At 42.4% G+C, this 26,526-nt stretch overlaps 1 protein-coding gene across 2 annotated transcripts; it reads left to right on the top strand.

Moving 5' to 3' along the window:
• Positions 1 to 5,485: 5,485 nt before the first annotated feature.
• dhx35 (DEAH-box helicase 35) lies at positions 5,486 to 26,321 on the top strand. 2 transcript variants are annotated; one of them, XM_022228399.2, is made up of 17 exons: positions 5,486 to 5,639; positions 8,236 to 8,369; positions 9,366 to 9,536; positions 9,907 to 10,011; positions 10,637 to 10,698; positions 11,375 to 11,548; positions 12,708 to 12,776; positions 13,226 to 13,354; positions 14,395 to 14,573; positions 15,376 to 15,577; positions 17,202 to 17,428; positions 18,232 to 18,326; positions 19,081 to 19,158; positions 19,320 to 19,368; positions 20,431 to 20,665; positions 23,033 to 23,144; positions 24,039 to 26,321. In XM_022228399.2, the coding sequence occupies exons 1-17, from the start codon at positions 5,606 to 5,608 to the stop codon at positions 24,087 to 24,089; spliced, it is 2,106 nt and encodes a 701-aa protein (XP_022084091.2). In that variant the 5' UTR covers positions 5,486 to 5,605; the 3' UTR covers positions 24,090 to 26,321. The 2 variants fall into 2 exon arrangements, with proteins under 2 accessions (XP_022084091.2, XP_086994673.1); XM_087138547.1 differs by lacking the exons at positions 23,033 to 23,144; positions 24,039 to 26,321 and adding an exon at positions 21,993 to 23,026.
• Positions 26,322 to 26,526: the final 205 nt, after the last annotated feature.

Raw genomic sequence — 26,526 nt, forward strand, 5'->3', positions numbered from 1 at the left:
AACATCATTCTTCTTAGTATTAGTGTCATTTAACATTAAAATTGAAATTTAAAGAAGCATTTGTCTGTGTTGCCCCTTCAAAGATTGCATAGTGCATTCAAGATCAATATTAATTTTACTGCCAGTAATAATTTGTTCCCTTTTAAACTTCAAAAGCCGGGGTAGTTTAGACCATCTCAGCCAGGAGGCGGAATCCATCCCCAAGATTTCCGCTGTCACGTGTTTGATATTTTGAAACTTGGTATGCATGTAAAGACACTCATCATCAGAACATGTGAAGTTTCACTTCAATATGACAAAGAGTTTAGATGTTGTGGTCATTCCAAGTTCATGACCTCAAATGTGTTGGCCCGCATGCATAAAGCACGCAATGGAAAAAGTATGGATTTTTGGCTGACTTGTCTCGAAAAATGAGTGTCCTGAGCGCAAAAACGGAATGTCCGATTTTTTCACATTTGGTGTCAAAATGACTGGAAGGTGCAACTTAAAATACATTGTGACAATAGCGGAGAGAATGTTCAAAGGGACAGCCCGCTCTTTTTTGTAGCGTTTAACCTCATTATCTCACAGACATCGCCAAGGAGTGAAGTGGCACGGACTTTTGTGCCTTCCGTCTTTTCAGTCTCCCTATGATGGTTGCTAAAAACTTCATATCCTCATTTTCGTTCTACCCTTTTCATTTAACTTTGTTCAGATCACGACCATGATGGATACGTCCTTGCTCGCATGAAGCATCTGCATGGGGTAAATTTGACGTACGGGCATGGCATCATAGCAAAGGCTTGCACAATGCTTCGTGTTTCCATTACGACTTTTAAAAAATAAAAAAACCCGCCAAATTGCAGATCGTATGCAAGCGAACCTTAAACAGGGCAGTTAAACGCTTGGGAACTCCACTCAAAGAGTTCACAAATACGGCGCTCCATGAGTGTAATTCACGTATTTATATGCCGCGACAATTTATAAGACAAAGTTGAAATAATAGTGGAAAGAAATACAATTTTAAATCAACTTAAAATTATCTCATCTTCTTGACAAAACAAGTAGATGGCACCTATGAAGTGCCGTACAAAAATAAAAAGGCTCATTATTTCTAAGCTGACACTATTAAGAAGAGAATGCAAATAGCGTGTCGTAGTACGCTTGATGTATGTTGCCTGATGGTAACCGGCAAAATAGTAGTCCTCTCTTATTACTTTCGTTGTATCATGAGACGAGTCCGGTGACCATGGTAACGATATTAATGGTCAATTGCAATTGCCCTGGCCAATGGTAAGTGGTAGGCACCGTAATAACTTTTATTTCGAGCCACTTTTCCGTGAAAGTCGATCCCTAAAAAACAATTGCTGTTGATCACAGTTTGAGCCCCTTAGTGTATTGATCGCACTCAAACGAACCGTTAATAAATCAGTTTAAGCGCAGTCCTTTGTGTCGCGGCATATAAATACGTGAATTACACTCATGGAGCGCCGTATTTGTGAACTCTTTGAGTGGAGTTCCCAAGCGTTTAACTGCCCTGTTTAAGGTTCGCTTGCATACGATCTGCAATTTGGCGGGTTTTTTTATTTTTTAAAAGTCGTAATGGAAACACGAAGCATTGTGCAAGCCTTTTGCCTAAATTTTTTCCCCGATGGGTATTATTACAGGAATAAATATTTGCTTGGCCGGTCTTAAACGTTAATGAACGCTGATAATGAACGCAGATAATGCCCTCCTCTGTGGCTCGGTACTAGAGTCGCGTCCATTCTCCTGAGTCGGTCTTAAACGTTTAAGACCGGGCACGCGCATTATTTATTCCCATTCATAAATACCTTGTTTAGTCACTTCCAACAACTTCATTCTAAAATTTTACTCTCATGTCCCGAACACCCGGTCCATTCTACGGTACATTACTTGTGCACATTTTTCAGAAGAATCAGCATTATATGGACTTGGCACGCGTGTGGCGCGTTCAGCATGCCGCGTCACACACAGACTCTTGACAGAGAGGGATGGGTTAAAACTCTCCTCTATCCAGGTTCCACAGCAGTTTTATTACACAGCGGGCATTATCAAATCTCAGCGGGCATTATCGAATGTTAATACACGGTCACGCTGCGCGTTGAATAGGGAAACTGTTGTAGTCATTTGTGAATATGGTTTTGTACATCCAGGGAATTTAAATTTTAGAGAGCCGTGGCAGTGGCATCGGAAGTGTTACCAAAAGTTTTCTTTTCAAGTTCATTGGAACGGATTTATAGTAGGCCTACTGTCGGGACCATAAGCGTCCCGGGGGGCATACATTTCATCAGGGGCAGTTTCCACGAACCTTCAAGAACCAATTTTCTAAAAAGAAAAAGGTACATGGTCGACCCACAGAGCTATGTAGCTCTATGGGTCAACCTCTACTTCATGATGGGCTTCGTGCGCGTTCCTTCACTAGCCCCTTGTCGTGTGGAATTCGAAAATGACGCTGACTGGCTATTCAGCACGAATATACAAAACGTAATGTGAATCGCAAGCGTATTTTAAAAGTTAGGCCTACACACTCACGTCCACACTCCCTGCACGTCACGCATGCGTAAATCTGCGTCGTTCTTAAACGCAATGACTATCCGGTTCGTAAGTGACTTCGTCACAAAGGCGGACGTGTCACGATTTGCAGGCTCCCATTGGACGATCGGTGAAGTTGCGCGTTAACTTCCGGTTCCATGGTTCCATGTAAACTGCGATCAATGCATGTAACTCTATATGTGCAGTGGGCCTGGGCGTGGTTTAAACTGAAGTCCTAATTTAAATATCCTAAATCAGTGGGTGTGTTTGGTTTGAGTGAGCTACTCGCGTACTCCCCCGAATTCGAAGCGCACGAACGGCAGGAGTACGCCCCGCGGAGCAGCGAGTCTTAGGCCGTGTCCAAAACGGGCTTCCAGAGCTACGGCTAGGTCTATTGTCTATGCATCTCCACGCATTTCAAATGGAGCGAAGACCTAGACTTAGCTCTAGACAACAGATTCGGATGCAGCCTCTGAGTATACTCCCCGTCATACCATGCTTGCCAGAAATATACTCCTGACCCGAGAGTAATGCGCGTACATCCTCACTCCTGTTGACAGGTGTAACCGCGCGAACACACCCAGTTAGTCCGCACTACACGAGATATCTTTTAATTATACATGTACAACACAGGGGGTAATGCCGCGCAAGGCATAGTGGGAACTAACATGGCGCGGTAAGATCGTACACATGGGAACGAGGTAGGTACATGGTGTATCCCAGCACAGAGTTCACAGTAATGCTTTTTTCGCTCGTCGCCGCTGAGAAGGTCTAATGGCCCTGCACAGATTTTAGTAAAGGAAATAAGTCTAACGGGCTCACAGATAACGAAGTACGGAGCATCGTGGGTAAATTTCTGCTAGTGCAGTCGCGTGAGCTCGCTCAATACGTTACACAATTGGCGGTTATCAATTCGATATTTTCTTTTTTTCCTCGCAGCTAAGAACATTCTCACCACACTTTGTTCATCCAAAATTGAACAAATAACCAGTGATTTCAAATATTTGAAATACTTAGTGAGAAGATAAATTATCACACTGTGATTGTACCAAGGCCATGTTTTTATCATATAGCCGACGCTTTGCCCGGCCAAAGCATTGCCATTGGCTAACCAAGAAATTTGAATAACGCTTCGCTAACGTGAAGTGATGACCTCGCGTTCACAGGTCGTGCGCAATATGTAGCCAATCACAGTACAAAGCCATTAGCCCTTCCCAGCGCCTTGTTTAGCGAAAGTAAAGCTTATGGGTGCACCGCTGTAAGTATATAGGCCAAAAATGTGTCCGCCGAGCTCATTAATTAAGTTATACACTCAAAATTATTCTATTCTAGGGATTCCTGAGAGCCATGGAATTGAATTGAAGAAATATGGCACTGAACCTCTGGCCTGGACTTAGGGCTTCCAATTCTGAGAAATAGGACGCAACCAGGTCCGAAAACGGTGTCCCTATTTAGCCGTTTTGTAGAAGGATGCAGTTTCAAAAATGGCTACTTTTCGGGGCACGGAAATTTCCTTCATTTTAGGGGTGGTCTACTTTGGTTTAGAATTTCTCAAAAATCCATTGGTCAACCCACTAAAATCGAAAGAAAAATGAAACAGGACATGTCAAACTTCATTTTTTCTGTCTATCCCGGACACCTGTGAGAGTTGAGAACATTTTTAAAGTAATTTTGAAGTAAAGGGATTTATCACTGGTGTCTATGGGAATTTATTCACGGAGTGCATCCTTATGATCTCTAAAGTGTGTCCCCAAATCCCCAGACGGTTGTGAATAAGAAACACGCGTCCCCAACATGCAAATTAGTCTGGATACCAGACTTGACGATTCTGACTACTCTGCGAATCAAGGGCCGTTTTCCAATACTCAACTTCGGCTTCGTTCCCAAAACCGATCCCCGATTGTGGGCCCGAAGCACTTAAATTACATTGAATTACTATAATATTTGGCTCTCTTACATCTTATTTGATACTTTGTGGCACTATTAGACGAATTACTGAGCTTACAGCTTTAAAGTCAGCTAGTTAAAAAACAGTTGAAGCCTGAGACGGAGCCGAAGTTGAGTATTGGAAAACGACCAAGGGTCCGCTATCATCCATGTCCACGTGACCAAGACTGGAGGAATTTTTTTCTAGAAATAGCCAAAATATTCCGAAGTCGTCCCGTCTATATTAGGCATACCGTTGATGTTCGGTTATTCCCGGGGAGGTAGGGGAGCTGTTGAACATAAAAACTAGTATACCACCTGTTAATCCCACATAAATTTGACTTTACACTGAAATCGAAGGTCGCCAAATGGGCAGAAATCAATGCTGGGCAAAATGCAAAATGTAATGCCCACATCTAGGTGCACAACTGTAATGAAATCGAAAACACCTCTCGCGGTGACCCCTGACCATGGCATCATATCTGTTTCCGTGGGTTGCAGGTGCGGCCTGACCTAAGCTTGCAGGCTGTCAAATTTTCTGCTATTAGAGCCTTTTGAGTCACGTGGACTAGGTGGTTTTAAAAGGTGGATAAAATGCAGGGGCAGGACTGTCAACTTTTATTTCTGAAAGTATTGGACCAAACGGGGTCCTCCAAATTGCAATATTTTGCCATGGAGTGTAGGCATCAAATTCCAAAATGTGGTGGGCCTGGCCTCCTGACTGTTTTGAGGGGTGATTTTCTCTGGAGAGAAATATCTTCAAAACTCATCGATTAAGCCACTGAAAATTGAAAGGAAAATAAAAGATGAGGAAGTGAGCTCTAATTCGATATGTGTCTTGAACGCCTGTGAAACTTGTATTTTTCCTGATTTTTTTGAACTGGAGATATTTATCACTGTTGTCTATGGCAACTGATCAACTGGTCCAGACTCCTAAGATTTTTTTTTATTAAGAGTCGTCAGGGAATCTTTGGGCACGGAACCAGACTACATACAAATCAGCTCCGAACCAGTCACTTGAGGGCGCCCTATCATTAGTCACAACTATCAACCATGCTTGATCATGTCTGTTGTTGAACTTCATGAACTTGAATGAATCAATAGGCCTACGTCTTTGATGTGTTTGAGTTGTGGATGAGCTTTGGACATGGCTAGTTTTGCCCCAAAGTTTTGGAAACCTGGTAAGTGTGACGGAAGAGTTCCGTATACCGACGCCAGTCCTGCCAGAGCCTAGCCCCACTAGTGTGGCACGGACTCGCACTCCCTATCTATCCTTGATCCTTAGCCACACATCCGTATACGCAATTTCGTGTCGGCGTACTGAACATTATCGGTGCACCCACGTATCATCGTGGGCGCAATTTCTTTTGCACACGAACATGATCCTTGACCTTTCAGTTTTCTAAAAACCATTTATTGAATGATTTCACTCACGTTATTCAGGTATTTTCCAGTCTTTTTGCCTTTATCCATTCAATCTAATGGAGCTCGCTCTCTCAGTCACCATCTTTAAAATGAGGTCGTTGAACATTACGTCACTTGACCCCTCATAGTCTCGACAGCTCTTCCATGTCAAGACATCTAAACTGCTGCCAAAGTTTTGAAAGAGCCCATTGGTACATGTAGTATCTTATCGCTCAGTCCGTTTATTACATATGATTTGACATGGAAGAGCCATCGAGACTATGAGGGGTCAAGTGACGTAATGTTCAACGACCTAATTTTAAAGATGGCGACTGAGAGAGCGAGCTGTTAGATTGAATGGATAAAGGCAAAAAGACTGGAAAATACCTGAATAACGTGAGTGAAATCATTCAATAAATGGTTTTTAGAAAATGGAAAGGTCAAGGATCATGTTCATATGCAAAAGAAATTGCGCCCACAATGATAAGTGGGTGCACCGATAATGTTCAGTACGCTGACACGAAATTGCGTATACGGATGTGTGGCTAAGGATGGATCGGGAGTGAGAGTTCGTGCCACACTAGTGGGGCTAGCCAGAGCCTAGACCCGTAAACGGGGCCCAGTGAATACTCCTCTGTCATGTACTGGGCCCTGTCAAGATTAATAGGGATTTCTTTCGAAAAATTTATCCGGGATATCCGGGGGTATAACTTAACATCCGCTTAATTTTATGAGCTGAAATTGCATCGGTATGTTCACGACTCACGCTGTAAAAAATCTGATAGGTTGCTAATTGTAGAAAACTCTCCTTTTCCTCATTTGGAGGAAAAAATGGTTCCTTTTTTGCCGTTTTCACACTCCGTATGAATTTTGGCCTGACTTGCACATTACACAGACTCCTTTGTATGGTTAAGTAATGGTACCCTGTACGAGAGCCTGTCTAGTTCGCACCGAGACTTCAGCACCTAAGAATCTCGTTCAGATCTGCGAGAGTACCTGTCGATCTAAGTACTCGTAGAAAATTACGCCTGTTTTGTTTAGCTAATACGCAACGCCCTTGGCTGGTTCCCTGTCCAGTCACACACTGTTTGCGGCAAATCATTGGTAGCGTGGCTCGCTCTCTGTAACATGACGCGAAAGTGACGAAACAACCGTCAGTTTTGTACAAGTGGGGCAAACTTCGTCCGGAGAGGGAAAATGGCCAATTTTTCAATCTAATCTTCCCCCAAAAGGCCATCAATCGTAATCCATATCTATTTAAATTTTAACCCCAATGAAAGGGCTCTGGACCATATAACCAACTATGTTGGGCAAAACTTCGAGCTTTTACTCACCATCTTGCCTCAACGATCTGCACATATGCACTTTGTTAACACAATGCTCAAACAGTACTCATGCCCAATGTCACGAACCTCTCATTACGACTCGACCATTCTGAAAGCGGGAGAGTATGGCAGGGTGCGCCACGAAACTGTGATTCAAAGTTTCAGTGGCATAAATTTGTGTCAGGAATGGGGGATGGGGATATGGGGAATTGTGTGTGGGGGGAGGGGAGAATTGCCTGGCCATTTCCATGGCCAGGAAAGTCTCAATAGCACTCAAATGGGGACGGCAATCAAAGCCATAAGTTTGCCATTCTGATGTAAGATTCTGCAAGATATCTGTATTAACCCTAACTGCCCAAAACCTGCCCTGCTCCAACAGCAGGTTTTGGCAGGTTTGGTACTGTACCTGAGGAACTTGTTGAATTTGATGAGACTTGGGATGAAAGGCCCAGGGAGATGGTGTTGGATTCTGTGTGAGTTGGGACATACACGGGTCACTGTGTGCAGTGTCTGGCTTACTGTACCAATTGTTGGGCTATGCTTGATTTTGTCAGGTTTGGTACTGTTCAGTGCAAATCATCCTATACTGCATAGACCCATCCATACCATATCACTCAAACTCCAACGGGCTCATTCTGTTTGATTTGATCAGGTTTGGTACAGTAACCTGCATGTACAAGTACATAGACAAGTACATGAACCTGTTGGATTTTGTGAGGTTCAGTATGCTTTCTACTGCAGGAGCCTAGGGGGTTAGGGTTAATGAACATTGACCCCTGTACAGTCAGTGTCATACATGTATTGTGTCAGCCCCCCATCACGCCCTTTTAAATTTCCATGCCTGGGCAAGTCACCCCCCTACAATTCCCCATCCCTGAGCACCCCATCTTAATTTACGCCCCTGGGCAAAGGGAGTGGGAAGACGAGGATCCCAATTTTTATAGGATGACTGATCTTTTGTGCATTGCGCAAAGAATTAGGCCCCCACTGGGCATAGATGTCATCTTTTGGGCCAACATTTTTCTTGTTATAAACATACAAACTTCAGGGACAGACAAACCAGGGGCTGGTCTGAAAGAAGAAAGGTCACAGATCAGCGAAGGCAGCGGAGAGTGTGCTGTTTACAACCCTTATGTAGCAATCTCCATTGAACAGCAGAGACAACGACTCCCAGTGTTCAAGGTATATTGGCAGGCTTTGTGTATGTGAACACTTGATTGCAATATAGAAACAAACTTTTTGGTGTTCAAAGAAAAGTGACATGTACTAATAGTTAGCTATTTATATTTAAACGTAATAAAGTTTCCATGTTAAAATTTACTTTTCTAAATACAAATGCTATTAAAATAGCATTCCAAGTCTAACAACGTATTATCTGAGTTGAAATAAGGCTGAAAAAGTTATCAAAACCTTATCCCAGATACCATATTATGAGTTTTGAAGGATGCTAATAGTGGAGTTTAAAAAACGTAGGGATATTATCAGTGACTTTCTTTCTTTGTTGTAAGGCCAAACAAAAAACATAGCTGTGTTTCCGGGTATGCGACCCAATCTAGAAAATCACCCAGAACCTGTATCTTTTTATTTGACAAATCAATAAATTTAAAACTTACAGTGCCTTGCCCCGAGACTAATTTTGTGTGCATCATCCTGTACATTGTATTGTTTTTATTTTTTGTTCATTTGGCGCGAGATGGACAGCAATACGATAACCTTTGGCTTGATTATTATCATTGGCACATGTACAGTATTAACCTGAAACTGACTTAGTACCTGTTACAAATATACCAGCCCCCCACCCAAAAATTACAGATCCTCATCTGACCCTAATTTTTGGGCTATAAAAATTTAGAATAAAAAAAATATTTTACCTAACCAACCAGCCTAATTTATTTTTAGTGTAATAGGAAACACAGCAAATTTTTTGTTTCACCTAATCTGAGGATGTTTTGTCAGTGTAGTGGAATATGATATTGTCTCACCGTGTCTGAGGTTTTATTAAATTCTCATCTCTCGGACACAGTTCACATCAACTGACCCTTTACCTCGTTAACCTTTACGCCGATACCCGGCTATTCTAAAACTCGTTCCTTGGATGGAATTCTTGAAATCCTACAGAATGTTCAGTACCACAAAAATTAACTCGGTACACCTGCTTCGTTTTCCATTTGTTACTAGCATCGGAATCATATCCTGTACCTTCTTGAGAAATACAAGACGGTTGTGATCGTCGGTGAGACGGGATGTGGAAAAAGCACCCAGATACCCCAGTATCTCGTGGAGGCAGGCTGGGCAGCAGAGGGACGTACAGTGGGCGTCACCCAGCCAAGGAGGGTGGCTGCCGTCACGGTGAGTTCATGTGCAAGAGCTTGGTGGAGTCCGACTGGGCAACAGGGCATGGTGGGCGTCACCCAGCCACGAAGGGTTGTACATGTAGCTGTAGGTGTTTTTGCACAAGTACTCAGCCAGCGGTGTCACGATACTTCATACATGTATACCCTTCCTGATTGTTTTTGACAAAGTCAGCCAGCGGACAGACATTGGTACACTACAGCTATAAAGTGAACCAAAAGAATAAGGTATCAATGGGAGAACCACTTCTCACTTCTTTACAGATTCAAACCTGAGTCCCAGATATATGTACCGGGAAACTGAAGGAAATTCAGGCCCAGTTTTCTTCATTTGTGTGTTTTTTTTTTGTATGGATGCATCTTGGTAGGTGGCGCAGAGAGTCGCTGAGGAGAGAGGTGCCGTCATTGGCCATGAAGTTGGGTACTCTATCCGCTTTGAGGATTGCACAGATCCGGACACAACCAAGATAAAGGTAGAACTGTAACTGTGCTTGTTGTGCATGTTGTGAAATGGTATAATTCATGGGTCTAACTCTTGGTCGTGCCAAACAATTTATGTCACATGATCTACAATTCACGAATCAGATGATGGGATTTTCTCAGGTGTTGTATAAGCTCACCTGTAGACAAGTAATTCGGATCTTGCCAATGAGTTGACCCTATGGGTGTCTTTATATGTGTTTCATTTCTGTACGAACCTCTTCGAAGTTTTTTTGGGTATATAAATACCTGATTTATTCAGTGTCTCAGCTGGTGGGGACACAAAGAACATGCGGACATGTTTCTGTGTGCTTGCCACCGGCTGCACTGAGCTTACACAACCAGAATTTATTGGAATGTGTTCAATGTACAGTCTTCACGTTTGCCCTGGGGGCCTAGTTGAAAACAGTCCTTGCAGGTCTCGGTCATTTTTGCTAGTGGAGGGGGGTACTTCAACAAGGTCAACAGGTGGAAAGAGGCCTTCTCACTGACAATTTGCACCGTCGATGAAAGACAGACAACTCGTTGCACTTTAAAAGCAGTGGACATTGTAATTTGACTGGTAGTGGAGGAGGATTTGAAAGACAGTTCTTTGTCTGAATGTTTGTTAATTTCCAGTTCATGACGGATGGCTATTTGGTGCGGGAAATGATGAACGACCCATTGCTTTCTAAGTACAGGTAAAAGCACACTCGCTGTGTGACAGAGTCTTTTGTGTAAGCCACCGGTCTTACTGATGTCAAAGGCATCTGTTGTTAGTTTTGTAGTTCTCGTTTCCAACTGACTCCTATTTTTGGCTATAATTGAAGAAAGAAAACCATTGTTCATGCCATTGACCCTGCAAGGAATTTTCTACCAAGAAGAAAATGAGAAAAGCAATTTTGGCGGAACCTTCCCCCCCGGCTGATGACCCTCCCTCAAGGTAAAAAAATATGAGAACTACAGAATTGACTTCAGACACCCTACGATGCAATCATGGCCTCCAACATGACTCAGCTGGATATTATTCGGGTGAATCCAAGTGATACCTTTGAGCTAAAAGAGAACTTGTCTTTTTGAGCTTTTTAGAGAACCAAAAGAAGTCTGTAGCTCTAAATGTTTTCTAGCTTGGACTTGAATGTTGCCCTTGTCTTGAATATTGCTCTAAACTCGCCAAAACTGTATTTGCAAAATTCATTTCCGGAGAACCTCATTCTCTGCTACGAAATTGCCAATTTAAACATGAATATTAAGTGCTGGATTGGCACTGAGAATATTGTTGGATTTCCACAAGGCTGTAATTTGTTGCCATTTATTTCCTGGCAAGTGAAGGAAAATATCCTATCTCTTTCCGGTTTCTTTGGTTCTGCTGTGCAGCGTCATCATGCTGGACGAGGCCCACGAGCGAACCCTCTACACGGACATCGCCGTGGGATTGCTGAAGAAGATCCAGCGGCGGCGACCCGAGATGCGGATCATTGTTGCCTCGGCAACGCTGGATGCAGAAGCGTTCCGAGATTTCTTCAATCAGAACGAAACAGACGACGCCAGGTGAGATGCTGCTCAATAGAACTGAGTAGATAAATCGTTGATAGTTTTGCTCTCTGAATCGTAAGATTGTTGCTGTTGATGGAAAATTGCCATTGAAGAGGATTACAGGAATGAATGCAATGATGATAATGACGTGTATTTAAAAGCACACATATTCTCAGCTATTGGTGCGCAAGGTCATGTCTCATCATGCCCATCAACTTGATTCCCATAACCTCAGCTCCCTTGAGAGTATTCACGTGGAGGCCATTTTTGGTCTTATTCCCCAAATCTGTTTATATATTGCAAACTGTTGATTAGGATGGCACCAGACTGTTTAATACTTCTATGTGTTCCAGGCCTCCCTTTCAATAATTTTCAGAATCTGGCAATGTACAATTCTGTAGGTTCAATCATGAATTTGAAATTATTCATCAGAGTAGACAGGTGCAAGTTTGTCATGAAATTTCATGTTATTGCTTCAATTGTACTTTCAACATTAAAAATGAAGAGTTAACCTCACTTTCAAATTCAATATGGCAGTTTTCAAGATGTATTCTTTTTAGATGTGTTTTAGCGTTGGGGAGATGTTAATTTATATAACGGGTTTTGCCCTCACCCAACGTATATATTAATATATACGTTGGCAGGCCCCATGAGTTAAGTCTATTGCTGTCATGTCAGGCACAAATGGCTAAATCAAGCAAGGTAACCATTTTCCTCATAGGTATGCATGCCATTTCTGTCCTTCCAGAGTAACCGTGTATGTCCTGACAGGTACTTTACCATTTCTGTCCTCACAGATACCTATGGTTTTTCTGTCCTGTGAGACCATTTCTTCCCTCACATGTACCTGTACCATTTCTGTCCCCACAGAAGCCCATACCATTGTTTGTCTCACACGTACCCTTACCTTGTCTGTCCCCATGGATGCCCTACCATTGTTTCTCTTATACCTACCCATACCATGTCTGTCCCCATGGATGCCCATACCATTGTTTCTCTCATACGTACCCATACCATGTCTGTCCCCATGGATGCCCATACCATTGTTTCCCTCATCCGTACGGTTCCCAATTCTGTCCTCAGAGGTACCTATAGCCTTTGCGTCTCAGCAGGTAGCTATACGATTTCTCTCCTTGTGCAGGTACCTACAATAAATTTTTGATTGTTATTTCAGCCAAGATACTGCTGGTATTCTTACAGTGGAAGGGAGAACATTTCCTGTTGACATCTTCTACAGCATAAAGTAGGTTGGATTCTAGCAAAATAATACACATGCATGATTAAAGTTTAGATGTTTATGTAACTGATTATACAGGTCTAAGAATATCTTATTTGGAGCTTTGGTGAGGACTGTAATGTGAAGATATCATTACTTTTGATATGATCCCGGTTCTCACGTACAATTTCAGTTTATAGATCCCTTGTTTCCTGTGAAAGAAATTGTTATAATTTGGAAACCACCTATAAATGTATGGCTAAGTAACTTCTTTGTTATAGTGGCGTAACGGTGGTCCAAAGGTCAAAGATCCAAATCCTGTTCTGGCATAATTTTGCCCACCTTCCATCTTGTAGGCCCTGTGAAATTGGGCAAAGGCTATATTATCACTGTGCGTAGGCTCTGTTGCTGGATTGCTTGCACTTTGCGGTCTTGTTCACTGCCTACCTCTCCTGTGTTTTCCACTGCCCCGCCAGCCCGGTACCTGACTATCTAAAGGCCACAGCGGAGACCATTATGAAGCTGCATAAGGCAGAGCCAGCCGGTGACATCCTCGCCTTCGTCACCGGGCAGGAAGAGGTTGAGAGAGTCATGGAAATGGTCCTGTAAGTACCTCCTGGTTCCTGATCCTTTAAGCTAAACTCTCCAGGCAGTGTTTCATGTAGTTACCTTCCAGAGTACGGGAAACATTTTGGGCAAGCAGTTTTTCTTGTGCATATTTATGAACCTCCTGTGGTTAAAGATATAGCTGTAACATTGATGAAAAAAATCTGTTCAGTAATGATTTGTGTACAAATTAGATATGGGATTCTGATATAGTACCAAGGTAGGAGCAGCAGTCTCAAAAATCTTGCTTGGAGTGGACAGAGTTTTAGTTTTGGCTTGAAAAGGGCAGACATTGTTAGTCCTGGACAAAACTCTGTCTGCGGCCGTTCTCATTTGGAGCCCCACCTGCTAGCACCCAGTTAACATTCAAGTAGTGTTAAACCCTATAAAAAAGTGACATAGACTAGGCTCGGACATCCTCTGTCCTCCCCCAACTTCCAGTGCCTTTTGAAGGATCCAAATTAAAGTGTAAAAATGCTGTAGAAGTGTTTGCTTGATTTTTGGAATAGCTGCTGTTCTTGAACAACTTGAGACATGTATCCCCCTAAATAGGAATGGTTGTCAAAGTCTCCATGCCGTACTCAGGAACCGCCTATTCCCATTAACCCCTTCACGCCGGGATTCTTTTGACCGTGACTGCTGGGCTGTGGTATTCCCAGACTGTATGTAGACTGTATGTGTGGTATGCACTAATCCTCACACAAAGCTGCGGCTGTGGATGGCTCCTGGTATGAAGGGGTTAAGAACTCAATGCGAACACACAGCAAATTAACAATGGGAACCCATTTTTTTTCTGACAGGTCAGTTCAAACATGCACGTTCTTACTTCTCTTAATGGTGTTTACTGATTGTACGCTTCAACTTAAACATTTTACGATCGCACCAGATGGACAAAGTCCTGAGTACTTTCAGAAAACTGATTTACACGATAGACATTGAGCCAGTTACTCTCAGAAATTATTATTAATCTTAAATCTTAACACCAGAGGCAAACGAGAGGTGTTCGTACATTTCTTTTTTTCTTCCTCTCGTTTCTTAGACAGGAGATTCGTAGCTTGCAATCTGACCACATGAAGATGTTAGCCCTTCCCATGTACGCCGGCTTGCCCGGCAAAGAGCAGATGCGAGTTTTTGAACGGGTCGGTCGAAATACCAGAAAGGTTGTCATAGCAACCAACATTGCGGAGACATCGATCACAATTAATGGCATTGTCTATGGTAAGTGAGTCTATGGCATTGTCTATGGTAGGTGGGTCTATGGGATTGTCTATGGCAAGTGAGTCTATGGCATTGTCTATGGTAGGTGGGACTGTGGAATTGTCGATGGTAAGTGGGTCTATGGGATTGTCTATGGCAAGTGAGTCTATGGCATTGTCTATGGCACGTGGGTCTACGGCATTGTCTATGGCAGGTGGGCCTATGGCATTGTCTATGGTAGGTGGGACTATGGAATTGTCGATGGTAGGTGGGTCTATGGGATTGTCTATGGCAAGTGAGTCTATGGCATTGTCTATGGCAGGTGGGTCTACGGCATTGTCTATGGCAGGTGGGCCTATGGCATTGTCTATGGTAGGTGGGTCTGTGGGATTGTCTATGGTAGGTGGGTCTATGGGATTGTCTTTGACAAGTTTCATGCCTGATTGGAATACATGTATGTGAATGTTTTTACAAAAAATTTGTATCATTTGGCTTGCATACTTCAAAGATAGATTATTATTATTAATTTTTTTCAGAGCGATGGCATGTTAGAAAATTTGAAGTCTAGTATCATAACTCTCTTTAAAGCAAGTTTAATCTTTAGTAATGAATTTGGTTTGTTGATTTTTTGGATGGCTGAAAATGGTGCTGTCTTCCTTTAATATATTCAGTGCTGAAGGGATTATGAACTGACAGCAGACTCCACAAGGTGCACAAGATTGATTCGTACCAGGATCACAAAAGTTGGAAGACAAGAAAAATTACCGCCACACCAGTCTCACAATCATCTCCTGTGTTTCATTTTGCTTTTTTGCACACACAGTGATTGACAGTGGCTTTGTCAAGCTGCGGGCCTACAACTCTAAGTCGGGCCTGTCGGGACTGGTTGTGGTGCCTGTGTCACAAGCCTCTGCCCAGCAGCGGGCCGGGAGGGCAGGTCGAGTCAGGTCAGGTCAGGCCTACAGACTGTACACGGAGGAGGACTATCAGGCTCTGAGGAAGACCACCGTTCCAGAGATGCAGAGGTAAGGACTGGGGCGGGTAGGATTGTAAGGAACAGAATCCAGAAAGGAGAGTAACTTTCAAAGGTCTGGAGCATGAGTTTTCTTCAATAAACTGTTTTCATTGTAGCAGTTTCATTCTTTTCTTCAATGCATGAAAATGATTTGACATCTTTCTGGGATTAAGTGCATTGAAAAGAGCTCTTTTTATAAGGGAATGAATACGTGCTCGGCCGGTCTTAAACGTTAGTTGGACTTATCGAGTGCCTGGCGAGCTGTGTACACACAGACTCTTGACCAATCAGAATCGATTTAACTGTCTCGTATCCAGGTGCTAGCGTATGAGTTACATCGCGGGCATTATTACTTCTCAGCAGGCATTATGAAATGTTCATACGTGGTCAAGTGGCACGTTATTCAATAGGGAGACTGTCGGAGGTATTTATGAATAAACGTTTAAATACGTTCATGCTTTTCTGGATAGGAATAGGGAATGAATGTTCAGTTTGTATGTTTTTCTGTTCAGATTGGGAACCTACAAGTTGCTCATTGGCAACATTTCTGAGAAAGGGTTGCTTGTTGGCTTAATTGAGGGATTTTACATTAGCGCCGTTTGGGCATATCCGCATCGAAACCGAGGCTCCCAGTGTTGAACTTGGTCGCGCACACCTGTGTAGTCGACACAGTACACGCAGTATCCGGTTTGTAAGTGTGGCGCCACTTCAGTTTAAACCATGCCCACTGCATATGCAGCTACACGACCATCGCCGATACATTAGTTCGCGGTAAATTGCCGTTATTTCCTCTTTTGATTTCACGTGTCGAGTCACCCTGAAACACTCTTCCACAAAAATTTGCAGCCTGAAAAGTCTGAATTTAAAATACCTTTATGTATTTTGTGTGTTGACTCTTTATTAAGAATTGAAGCTGACACATATAGCCTTGTTTTCAAATGCGGAAGTGTGCAGATCGACGCAAAAAATGTCGTATTGGGATCCCTCTATTGTCATGCACTTACACAGCAATGAATCACCACAGAAAAGGAAATCCGGGACAGCAAAATGTACAAAATTCTAGCAGATTTGGTGGACAAACCAATGCAACATTCTTTTTTCTCCCTATGATGATGTGGCAGTTTTGCTCATGAATATGGAAATTTGCTCGTGCATAAAACATAAAAGGCATCAAAAAACCTTGAAAAGTGCAAAAACATATTTGAAACCCAAAGAAGCCTTGTGAAGTTTTTAATTAAAAATTTAGAAGCAGACAAACAACAGCGTGATTGAGCAATAAAACTGAGCAATGTTCAAAGACCCAACACTGAGACTATACGTTCTGGCCAATCATCAGTCCTGTTGAGTATGATGTCATAGACTGGCAGAGAGATTGTTGGAGTGAGAGGAGGTGTGCCTTCACTGCGCTTGTGATTCTTCCGTGAGGCACCATTGCTCTTGTGGAAAGCCATTAGCATAATTATTTGCATATCTCGCAAGTTTCTGCCTTGGGTGTGAATTTGACAGTGTCATTTGGCATACCGCTTTCTTTCACCACTGTCCATCGTAACTTATTTGTGTTAATAGACCCTAACATTTCTTGCAGCAGAAAGTAATTTATTCAGTAATTCACTCTGCCTTTTTTTTTTCATTAGGAGCGACCTGAGTGCCGTCATTCTCCAGCTAAAGTGCCTGGGCATCGATAACGTCTTGCGCTTCAGTTTCCTCTCGCCTCCATCATCCCGAGCCATGCTAAGGGGCCTGGACCTCCTGTACGCCCTGGGAGGTATTGACGATCACGCCAAGCTGGCCCAGCCCCTGGGTATCCGCATGGCCGAGTTTCCCTTGGACCCCATGTTTGCCAAGATGCTTCTTGTATCAGGTATGGTTAACAGGCATCATAAGACCGAGACAGAACAAGTAGTCCGATGTTAGAATATTCGAACTCCCATTTGATTCAATAGTGAGTTTTACCAAATCCCTGAAAAACAGAATCAAAAAATGGTCCTGTGTTTGTAGTGGTCTACCCTGTTGAGTTTCAGGCCCTACAGGGGTCTGTCACATTATTAAAGGAAGAGGCTTGGAGTCTAACTGATGTAAGTCGTAATCAGTAATTTTTTCTTGCCGTCCAAGTGAGATCACACATTGCATAAAGCGAAAGAAAAAAACAAAACAAAACTGGAAGGGGACAGGTTTTGACTAACTGTTGGTGTATGCATTAGTTACCTTTGAGTGTACCCGTAACACCTCAAGACATGCTTTTAGAAAGCAGTTTTGCAAATGAATAATTTTATTATGGTCCTTTTTATTTCATAGACATTTCCCTACGAATATTCAGTTTCGAAAACATTATTCAAATACTTTATCACTGTTCATTGGACAACTCCATTCCAATTCTTGGACTATACAAACAATAAACAGCCTTCATTTTGTTTTGTAGCCAGTCAACATTTTTAATATGTTTCCAAAGTCCAGACCTGTTACAACTTGGAATGTTGGGTTTTGCTTTTCACAGTCATAATTTCACCAGATTCTCTGTTTTTGAGAGCCTATGAGGAATGTATGCACATTCTGTGGTGGTTTTCACTGCATCTTAAGTTGCAGATGCTTACTTTAACGTAAAGAAAGGCCTCCTGAGCTGCTGTCATTTTTTTTTAACAATCTTCTTTCACTGGTGCATTCAAGGTGAGTTTGGTTGCTCGGAGGAGATCCTTAGCATAGCTGCCATGCAACAAATTCAGAACATCTTCCAGTCACCTTCCAATGAAAAGGGCAAAGCTGTAAGTAGGGGTAGTTTTTCGTTTTCAAATTAACCCCGAATCCCTGGCTAAACCAACCTCAACCCCAGTGCCCCAGTCCCTCATCCCCATTCAGCAATCACCCGTCTTCCAGTCCCCAATCTAGAAACCATTTCAGCATCCAAATAGCGTCTCCCATTTTGGTGGAAAACATTCTTTTATCAGCCCCATTCATGCTTAAGGACTCCTAAACGTGATCTGGCTCGCTCTACGCACGTGCAAAGCTGACGGGTTGAAACGTCAAGCGCGCCTCGACTCACTTTCACCTGACAGGCTGATCCCTCATTTCTTGGCACAAACTCATACAGCGGGGAAAATCTTGTGAATGCCGACTGTGTGTTGAACTTTATGAAACAAATCCTCACTTCCAATGGTACATCCACCATCTACAAATAAGGGGGGGTGGTTAAAATTGAGATCAATTCAGTCAGAGATTGGAGATCCAACTACAACTAACAAATGTTGAAATACTTGGTTTTCCTATTTTCAAATAGTTTTGAATTGAAGCAGCATTGAGCAAAGTCCTTAATAACAATTACTGAACAAAACTACTTTAAGGATGTGTCACAACACCCCCACCTGCCTTATGTCACATTATAGACCAGGGAACACATTGCAGTCTGCATGTCTGATCTATACACTGTCTGTATTAAAATGATATGGTATTGATCAAGGTTTAATCATGTCATGATGGTATCGTACTGGAGTACCTGTTGTTTTTAATATCTCTTTGCAGGAGCGGGCCAAGAGGAAGTTTTCGGTTGCCGAGGGAGACCATATCACTCTGTTGAATGTCTATGAGGCTTTCATTAAGGTACAAGAAGTCATGCTTGCCTCTCATCCAGAAGAACCTAGCATGCCATTTGGCTATGCGTCAGTTGTTATGAATCTGTCATTCCTCGTCTATGTTCAGTGTTAGAATTCACAGACTCATGTCAAACCTATCAATGATTTCATCCCCTTGTTTTATTTCAGTCTGGCAAGAATTCAAGGTGGTGCCACGAAAACTATCTGAACTATAAAGGTAAGGAAAGAAACAAGCAGCATGCAAAATGTGGCACTGCAGAGTAGTTGGAGAGACAACATGTTGAACTGTTTCCATCTATGCCAAACGAGCTTAAGGTTTCTGTTGAACTTGCTCAAGTGCTCTGGTTATTATAAAGCGATAAGCAAAGTTTTAAACAAAACTTTTAAGTTAACAAAAGTTTTACAAGTCATTTGAATGTCATTTGTCTAGTCAGAAGTCTGATCAATGATCCGATTAGGGATGAACAGTGTTGAACCTTGGTATTGGTGCTTATTATTTTAGACAGTAACTTTGATTGGTACATGTACATGTATGTATTTCAAGGATGGATTTGTGCCAGGGAGATGTAAATTAATTTTGGATTTTTTGCCCTGCATGACTTGTATTTTAACACTATACTCAGCGTATGCCCCTGAAAGCTTGTGAAACAAACCACTAGCTTACTCGGGTGGGACTCGAACCCACAACTTCCTGCTTACTAGTGCAGACGTCTTAACCACTCAATCACCGAGCTTGCCAGTATCGGCTGGCTGCTTTGAATCAGATGTAGCATTAATCCAAATCAATTTACATCTCCCTGGCGCAAATCCATCCTTGATATAGTTGTTCGCGGTACCTGCTGCTACATCTGATTCGAACCAGCCAGCCGAAACCGGCAAGCTCGGTGGCTGAGTGGTAAGACGTCTGCACTAGTGAGCAGGAGGTTATGGGTTCGAGTCCCACCGGAGTATGCTTGTGGTTTTTTTACAAGCCTTCAGGGGCATACACTGAGTACACAGTGTTAAATACACGTTGGGCAGGGCAAAAAATCCAACATTAATTTACATGTATGTAATTGATTGGTGGTTACTATTTCTGATTATGGTGCTCTAAATAAATCCCAATCTATGTGATTTTTATCAGCTGATTGGCTGTCTGCCAAAATGGTGTACTTAAACGATCAGTTACATCATAAGTCATATGAACAAAGATTCCCTATACCTTTCTGCCAGGTACATGCCGACCGGTGTGCATCTTTCCCACTCAACTTTTCTTTAACAACTCTCTGCCATCTTCCAGGTCTGTGCAGGGCACTCACTGTCCGGGAGCAGCTCAGAAAGTTACTGAAGAAATTCAAGGTGAAGATGGTGTCGAGCGAGGGCGATGTTGACACCATCGTCCGCTGTGTCGTTGCAGGTTTCTTTGCCAATGCGGCCAGATTTCATCCAACTGGAGAGTACCGTACGATTCGTGATGACCACGCAATCCACATACATCCAACCTCGGTCTTGTACACCGAAAAGCCTCCTCAGTGGTTAGTGACAAGATTTTTGTATTTTTAATTTAGACTTTTAAGTAGAATTAATGTGTAGTAATTTTGTGCGAGGTTTAACAGAGAGATTTGTAGGTAGTCTTTTAAGTTAATTATGTCTAAAAGTTGTGTTTGCGGCTGGAATTAATATTTGCTCTCATGGAGGTTACCAGCTAGTGGCTAACTTCACTTATCATAGAGTATCACCCCTGGCTGCAGTTACTTGATTCGGACATTGCTTTTGCTTCCCCCAACCAAGCAATCACCTGGTCTATGGTACGGTTTGAGACCAATTGTGCCCCTCCCGTTAAGGGGCTCTCTAGATCTTTAACGGAAGGATTTAATTTGACGCAGAATGAGATTTTGTTCCCCCCAACAACTTTTTAACAGTTCTACCTTAGCCTGGGCTTCCTTTAGTTGTTAATGATAACAATCAACTGCAAGATGACCTCATTTCTTACGATGGTGACAGAACTTAGTAACTCGTACCTTCTTGGGTGAATTTACATTCACCTGTTGACCTTGACCCTTGGGCTGAGGAGTTGGAGGAGGGGGATGATTTGTTGCCGATAAGCCATTTGCGAGTTAAATTTGAATAAAATCTGGTACACTGAGTTATCTGATTGCACACGAACATAACAATTTGAATTCCTCAGACTAAAGACACTGTTGCTATACCTAGTGATTCAGGGCAAGCTTTTGCTTAGCGACCAACATCTCTGGAATGGACTGGTTCCTTTGTGCCCTTCTTTTCCATTGAGAACAGTGTATTGTTGCAAGGCGTCTCTTATATAACGAAGTTATGTTCACGTGAATTTAAAGAACTCAGTTTACCAGATTTTATTCAAATTTAACTTGCAAAAGGCTTATTGAAGGACCTGTTCAATCTGTCTGCTGGGCTAGCATTCTTTGAGCGGTTGCTTTATGTTATCAAGCTCATGCACAACAGAAGGACGACCGACACTTAAAGCTTCGTGAATTTCAGCCTTCTCTTTGGCCTATCTCGAATCATCTTCCTCCGCCCAATCCATAGCTTCTTTCCTTAAGTGTAAAAAGGAAATACCAGAATGATCATGCAACTCCTTCAAATGTTGTTTGAGTGAAGCATCACACAGGCCCTGGGCAAACTCTTCACACAGGAGTCTGTCCTGTGATTGTTTCAGGTATGGACACTTCCCTATAGCCTTGTTTAAAGCCTCCATCAGTCTATGGGAGTACTCTCTCAATCTGTCCCCATCTTTTTGCCTAGATTCAAAGAACAACCTCTTTTAATGGACTCCGGTAGACTTGACTCCAAATACATTTGTATATGAATATGTCATTTCACCAGTACTGTGCCAGACTTCCAGTGACTATGGGGCTGTGTGGACATCCGGGATTCTCGCAAAATGGCAGGTACTGCGCCGGTGAAAACAGCGACCATGGTGACGTACGCATGCACCAGCCAGTCCGAGGATCAGGTTACACAATTTTGTCTTCGATCAATACGTACGCCCCTGCTCGTTGCAGTTGTTTTCATTGGCGCGGTGTCGTTGCTACACATTCAATTTTGTGAGACTCCCAGATGTCCGCACTGCCCCATTGGCTACATGTACTCGAGCCACGTCCCAGTAGAGACCAAATGACGAGCCAAAATTTAACAGGCTGGTGCATTGAGCAGAGATGGGAGAAAGAATGGCACTGGTCATTCCTTGCTTGCTCAGTACAATTAGAGGAATGCATTGTACTGCGGAGTGGGAACACCTGTTTTAGATCAGGGCCCAATTTTATAGAGCTGCTTAAGCACAAACTTTGCTTAAGTGCAAAAAATCTTGCTTGATAAATCGGGTAACCGGCCAAAACTCCATGTGATGTATATTGTTTTGGAATAGTATTTAGCTGTCTTTTGGTTAGCATGACAATCACATAGAGTTTGAGCTGGTAACCCTTGTTTTTTGAAGCAAGGTTTTTTGCGCTTAAGCTGGTTTTGTGCTTAAGCAGCTCTGTGAAATTGGCCCCTATGTGATGCAGTGAGATGTTACGCCATAGACTTGCTACAGGCAACTGGTTACAATAATATCTCATATCATCTGACACCAGGGGCTGCTGCTAAAGGCTGACAAGACCAGACACCATGGAACGTTTGGGTGCACCATTCAAGGTGGCCTCTTTTTCATAAAAGAGTACTCAATTTTCCAAGAAGCCCAACAGCCGTTGAAGGAAGTGGCCCCTCTCCTACAACGCCTTTAGCAACATCCAGTCGTAGAACAGCAGTGCCTCAAAGTACCAATCAATATTGGCCTTGATTCATACAGGTTGTATAAAATGTGCCTTATCAACCTGCTTGTCTCTATCTCAATCCCCCGCTCACCCCCCCTTCCCCCCATCTAGGGTTGTATTCCATGAGGTTCTCCAGACCAACAGAGATTACATGAGAGACGTGACTGTCATAGACCCCACCTGGTTGTACGAGCTAGCTCCCCACTATTATCAGTACGGCACGGTCAGTATAGATGTAATGCATTCAAACTACTTTGTAAGACCTCGTCCACAGATTCTGTATCTTGATTGGCTGAGAACTAATCACATGGCATTTGTTTCAAATCTAAGTTCGAACATTTTACAAATAGGAAATTTTGGAAAGTGTTAACAAATTTCATTTTCATAATAGAAACACCTTATTGTGTTTAAATTAATCAGGTATCTCTGAAATCAAGCAGAATGTGTGGGAAAGTGTTATAAAAAAATTATTGAATGGTTTATGTCGTGGTGTTATGTGGTAAAAACGGCCTCCTCTAGTGACCCCTATGGAGTATTCTAAAAATAGAATGCTTTATGAAAAAAGGGGGCTAGTTTCACTGTACCACTTGAAGCAGCCAATGTTAGCATTATACGCTACAGCAGCAGGGAGTCACAAGAAAAGGCCCAGGGTTTGGACGGGATAAAGATTGTAAACTCAAAGGTCCTTTGGCCTGAGTTCGGCTTGACTACGATTTTATATGCTTTGCAGTCTTCTGGCTTTGTGTTGCATGCTACACTTTTGACCCGATGGGTCTTCAGCCATACCTGTCTCGATTCCACCAAATGTCCCGCTGGGTTTGATGGAATTTGATGGGTCCCGGCCTTGAGAGGCCAGTGCAATGTGGGGTTTTGTCTGTTTATTCACTTTTACACAGTTTTCAGGGGCAGATCTAAAAATTTGTTATCAAAAAAGGATTCAGATTTGAGTAAACAAAGAATTACTTGGATGACATGCATTTCTTTGATTTTTGGAACATCTGTCTCATTGTGAAAGAGTTTTCCAAGATTTCACAGCAAGAAATGCCTTTATTTCGACGGAAAGTATCAATACATGATACATATCTTTTTTCCCCCACCCTGCGGTGTGTTGAAATAGGACATGGAGATTGCAGCCAAGCGAGCAAGGGTGGAAGACATGTCGAGGTGACACCGTCAGAATTCTCATCTGTCCTCCTCAAAAATACTGGCATTTTCCCCGCTCACCGGCACAGACACCAATTGAGCTGATGGTCAGACACTGCAGAGAGAAGTTCCCTACTGTTTCCCGGAGATCCCCCTGAATTTGTGACCATTGTGAGAAGTCATTCATCTCTGCTTGTTCAAATCCTGACAGGCGTGAGGATGAAACATCATACATCAGTAATCACTAAATAAATGCTCTCGTATCAGAGAAATTCACTGGCTGGAGGCTTCAGGGAAATGACTTCAGAATATAATTTTCACCTCTAATTTGTACAATATCGCAAGAGCTTGGAGGCTCTGTGTGATCCCCTCAACTGTGAGTGAAGAAATGTAATTTTCTGAGTGGGATTATCAAACTTCAAACTATGGACTGTGGCATCAAGAGAGATGTACATCTGTGCTAATCTTCCACAGAAGTGATCAATGTTACTTGATTATTGTCAATTGGGAAAGTTTATGTGCATGTGGTTTGAACCCTCAACTTGGAGACAAATTTAAACAAAACTGGAAATGTACAAAAAAAATGTCCCTGGCAATCCTAATGCATAAATGTAATAAAATTGAGATATGTGGTGATCTGGAGTGGTTTTTATGATGATGCTCAAGGAGCAGTGGCTCAACCAATATTTTCGAGAAGTCTCCATTACTGGCCACCATTACCAGTGCAGTCAAATTTGTGTTGTGCCCATAGTGATGAATACAAGTGTTGGTACTGAACGTTTGCGTGTACTATTTGCCCCATAGTTTTGGCCACACTCCTGGTATCACATGCCGTTGCAATTGTAGGCAATTCCAATCAAAGTCTTTGTCTTGTGGAGTTCCTCGCATGGATGCCGTCCTTGCAAACTTGGCTTTGCATACGGTTGCAGTGGTTCAGCCCTGTTTGGCATTTTGGGAGACAATGTTCATTTTGATCTCCGATCAGTGGTGTACTCACACGTCTGTTCTGAGATGAGAGGAATGTCATCCTCATGTAACAGATGTCAGTGGAAATTTGTAGAGAATCAGGTCAGCTTACAATCCATCCCATGGGCCCTACGCGGAAAAACAGCAGGTTCCAAATGGGCGGAGTTGACTCTGACAGTAATACATGTATTACTAATTGTCCAAATTTAAGACCCAGGGGACGGGGCTAAACAGGGGCATCATCCAACTGATAAGCTAGGAACAAAGTTCAGACCCATTTGTATAAATCTCTGCCCGTATGGGGCGTGTGCATACAAAAACTTTGCGCCCAGTCTGTTTGGATGTGCATATACTTTGTATGTAGAGGTGTGCATTGCAAATTCCTGGCCCGATCATGTGACGTAGGCTGACATAATGATGTAATTCTAAAAGCTGTTTTTTGCAGCATGATCAGTGTGAAGTTTGTTGTCAAAAGGATACCTTTTAAAACTACAGAAGTGAGGTAATGATGACATCACTTCTCGGATTATTCTCTATAGGTTCAAAGTAAAATTGGAACCACAGTTCAAGCAGTCAGGAAAATCAAAATGTCAAGAAAGGAAAACTATAAAAGAATAAACATATTGGAATAATTACAATGAAATAAAACTTACAAAATGCAGGAAAAAATTCAAGAGTATCTTGTGAGTAACTCACAATAGAACCATAATTCATGGTTTGGCAATGAACATGTACGTTCCTAAAGCATTCAAATTGCGAAAACAGATTTTGCACCTGTGCACATAATTTCTTGTTTTGTTAATGATCAATTTGTTACTAAAAAGAAAACTTCATAAAGCATTGCACTGTTGTAATTTCATTAATAATAGCAAAAATTGCATCGCAAGTTGATTAAGACAAAGGAAATTATAGGGAAATAGTCTCTGGCATTAGCTTTTCTGCAGCTAAGCAGGTTTGCTTTACACCTTTGACCAATGGCTGCTTAGCTGACCACAAAGCAGCCCCACCAGAACAGATTTAAAACAACAAAAACAAAAACATGAAAACAAACATAAACCCATGGGCGTAAATCCCAGGGGATGGGGGGATATATATTCCCACTTTTTGGGGGGGGGGTGGGCTACTGAATTATCCCCACATTTCTGTGGTGAGCAAAAAATTAGAGCAGATTTTGAAGAATTCTTCAGACATCCACCGACTAAAATGCATTAAATATCACTCAGAGAAAACAAATTTGAAAAGTCATAAATATGCCATTCTGAATAAATATTACAGATGTACATCAATAGAATGAGCATCAACCTCTTTATAGTGTCATATAGTGTCACAGTCTGCCCCCACCCTGTTTTCAAATGTCTGTGGTCGGGAAAGTCACACCCCCCACCTTTCCCATCCCCCATCCCCAAACTTTCAGGCACAAATTTACGTCACTGCATAAACCGAACAAGCAAAGCTAGAAGGAAAACGTCCAACGTCTTGATTTCTCAATTGATATT

The sequence above is a fragment of the Acanthaster planci genome, linkage group LG06 (genome assembly GCF_054643075.1).
Source record: "Acanthaster planci isolate LZ-2023a linkage group LG06, COTS_SCS, whole genome shotgun sequence".
NCBI classification, from domain to species: domain Eukaryota; kingdom Metazoa; phylum Echinodermata; class Asteroidea; order Valvatida; family Acanthasteridae; genus Acanthaster; species Acanthaster planci.

Excerpts from the sequence above, each read along its gene's own strand:
- dhx35 (XM_022228399.2), top strand. The coding sequence starts at position 5,606 with ATGGCTAGTTTTGCCCCAAAGTTTTGGAAACCTG. Across the intron at positions 8,370-9,365 it reads AACGACTCCCAGTGTTCAAG|CATCGGAATCATATCCTGTA; the intron begins GTATATTGGCAG and ends ATTTGTTACTAG. Across the intron at positions 12,777-13,225 it reads GACATCTTCTACAGCATAAA|CCCGGTACCTGACTATCTAA; the intron begins GTAGGTTGGATT and ends CTGCCCCGCCAG.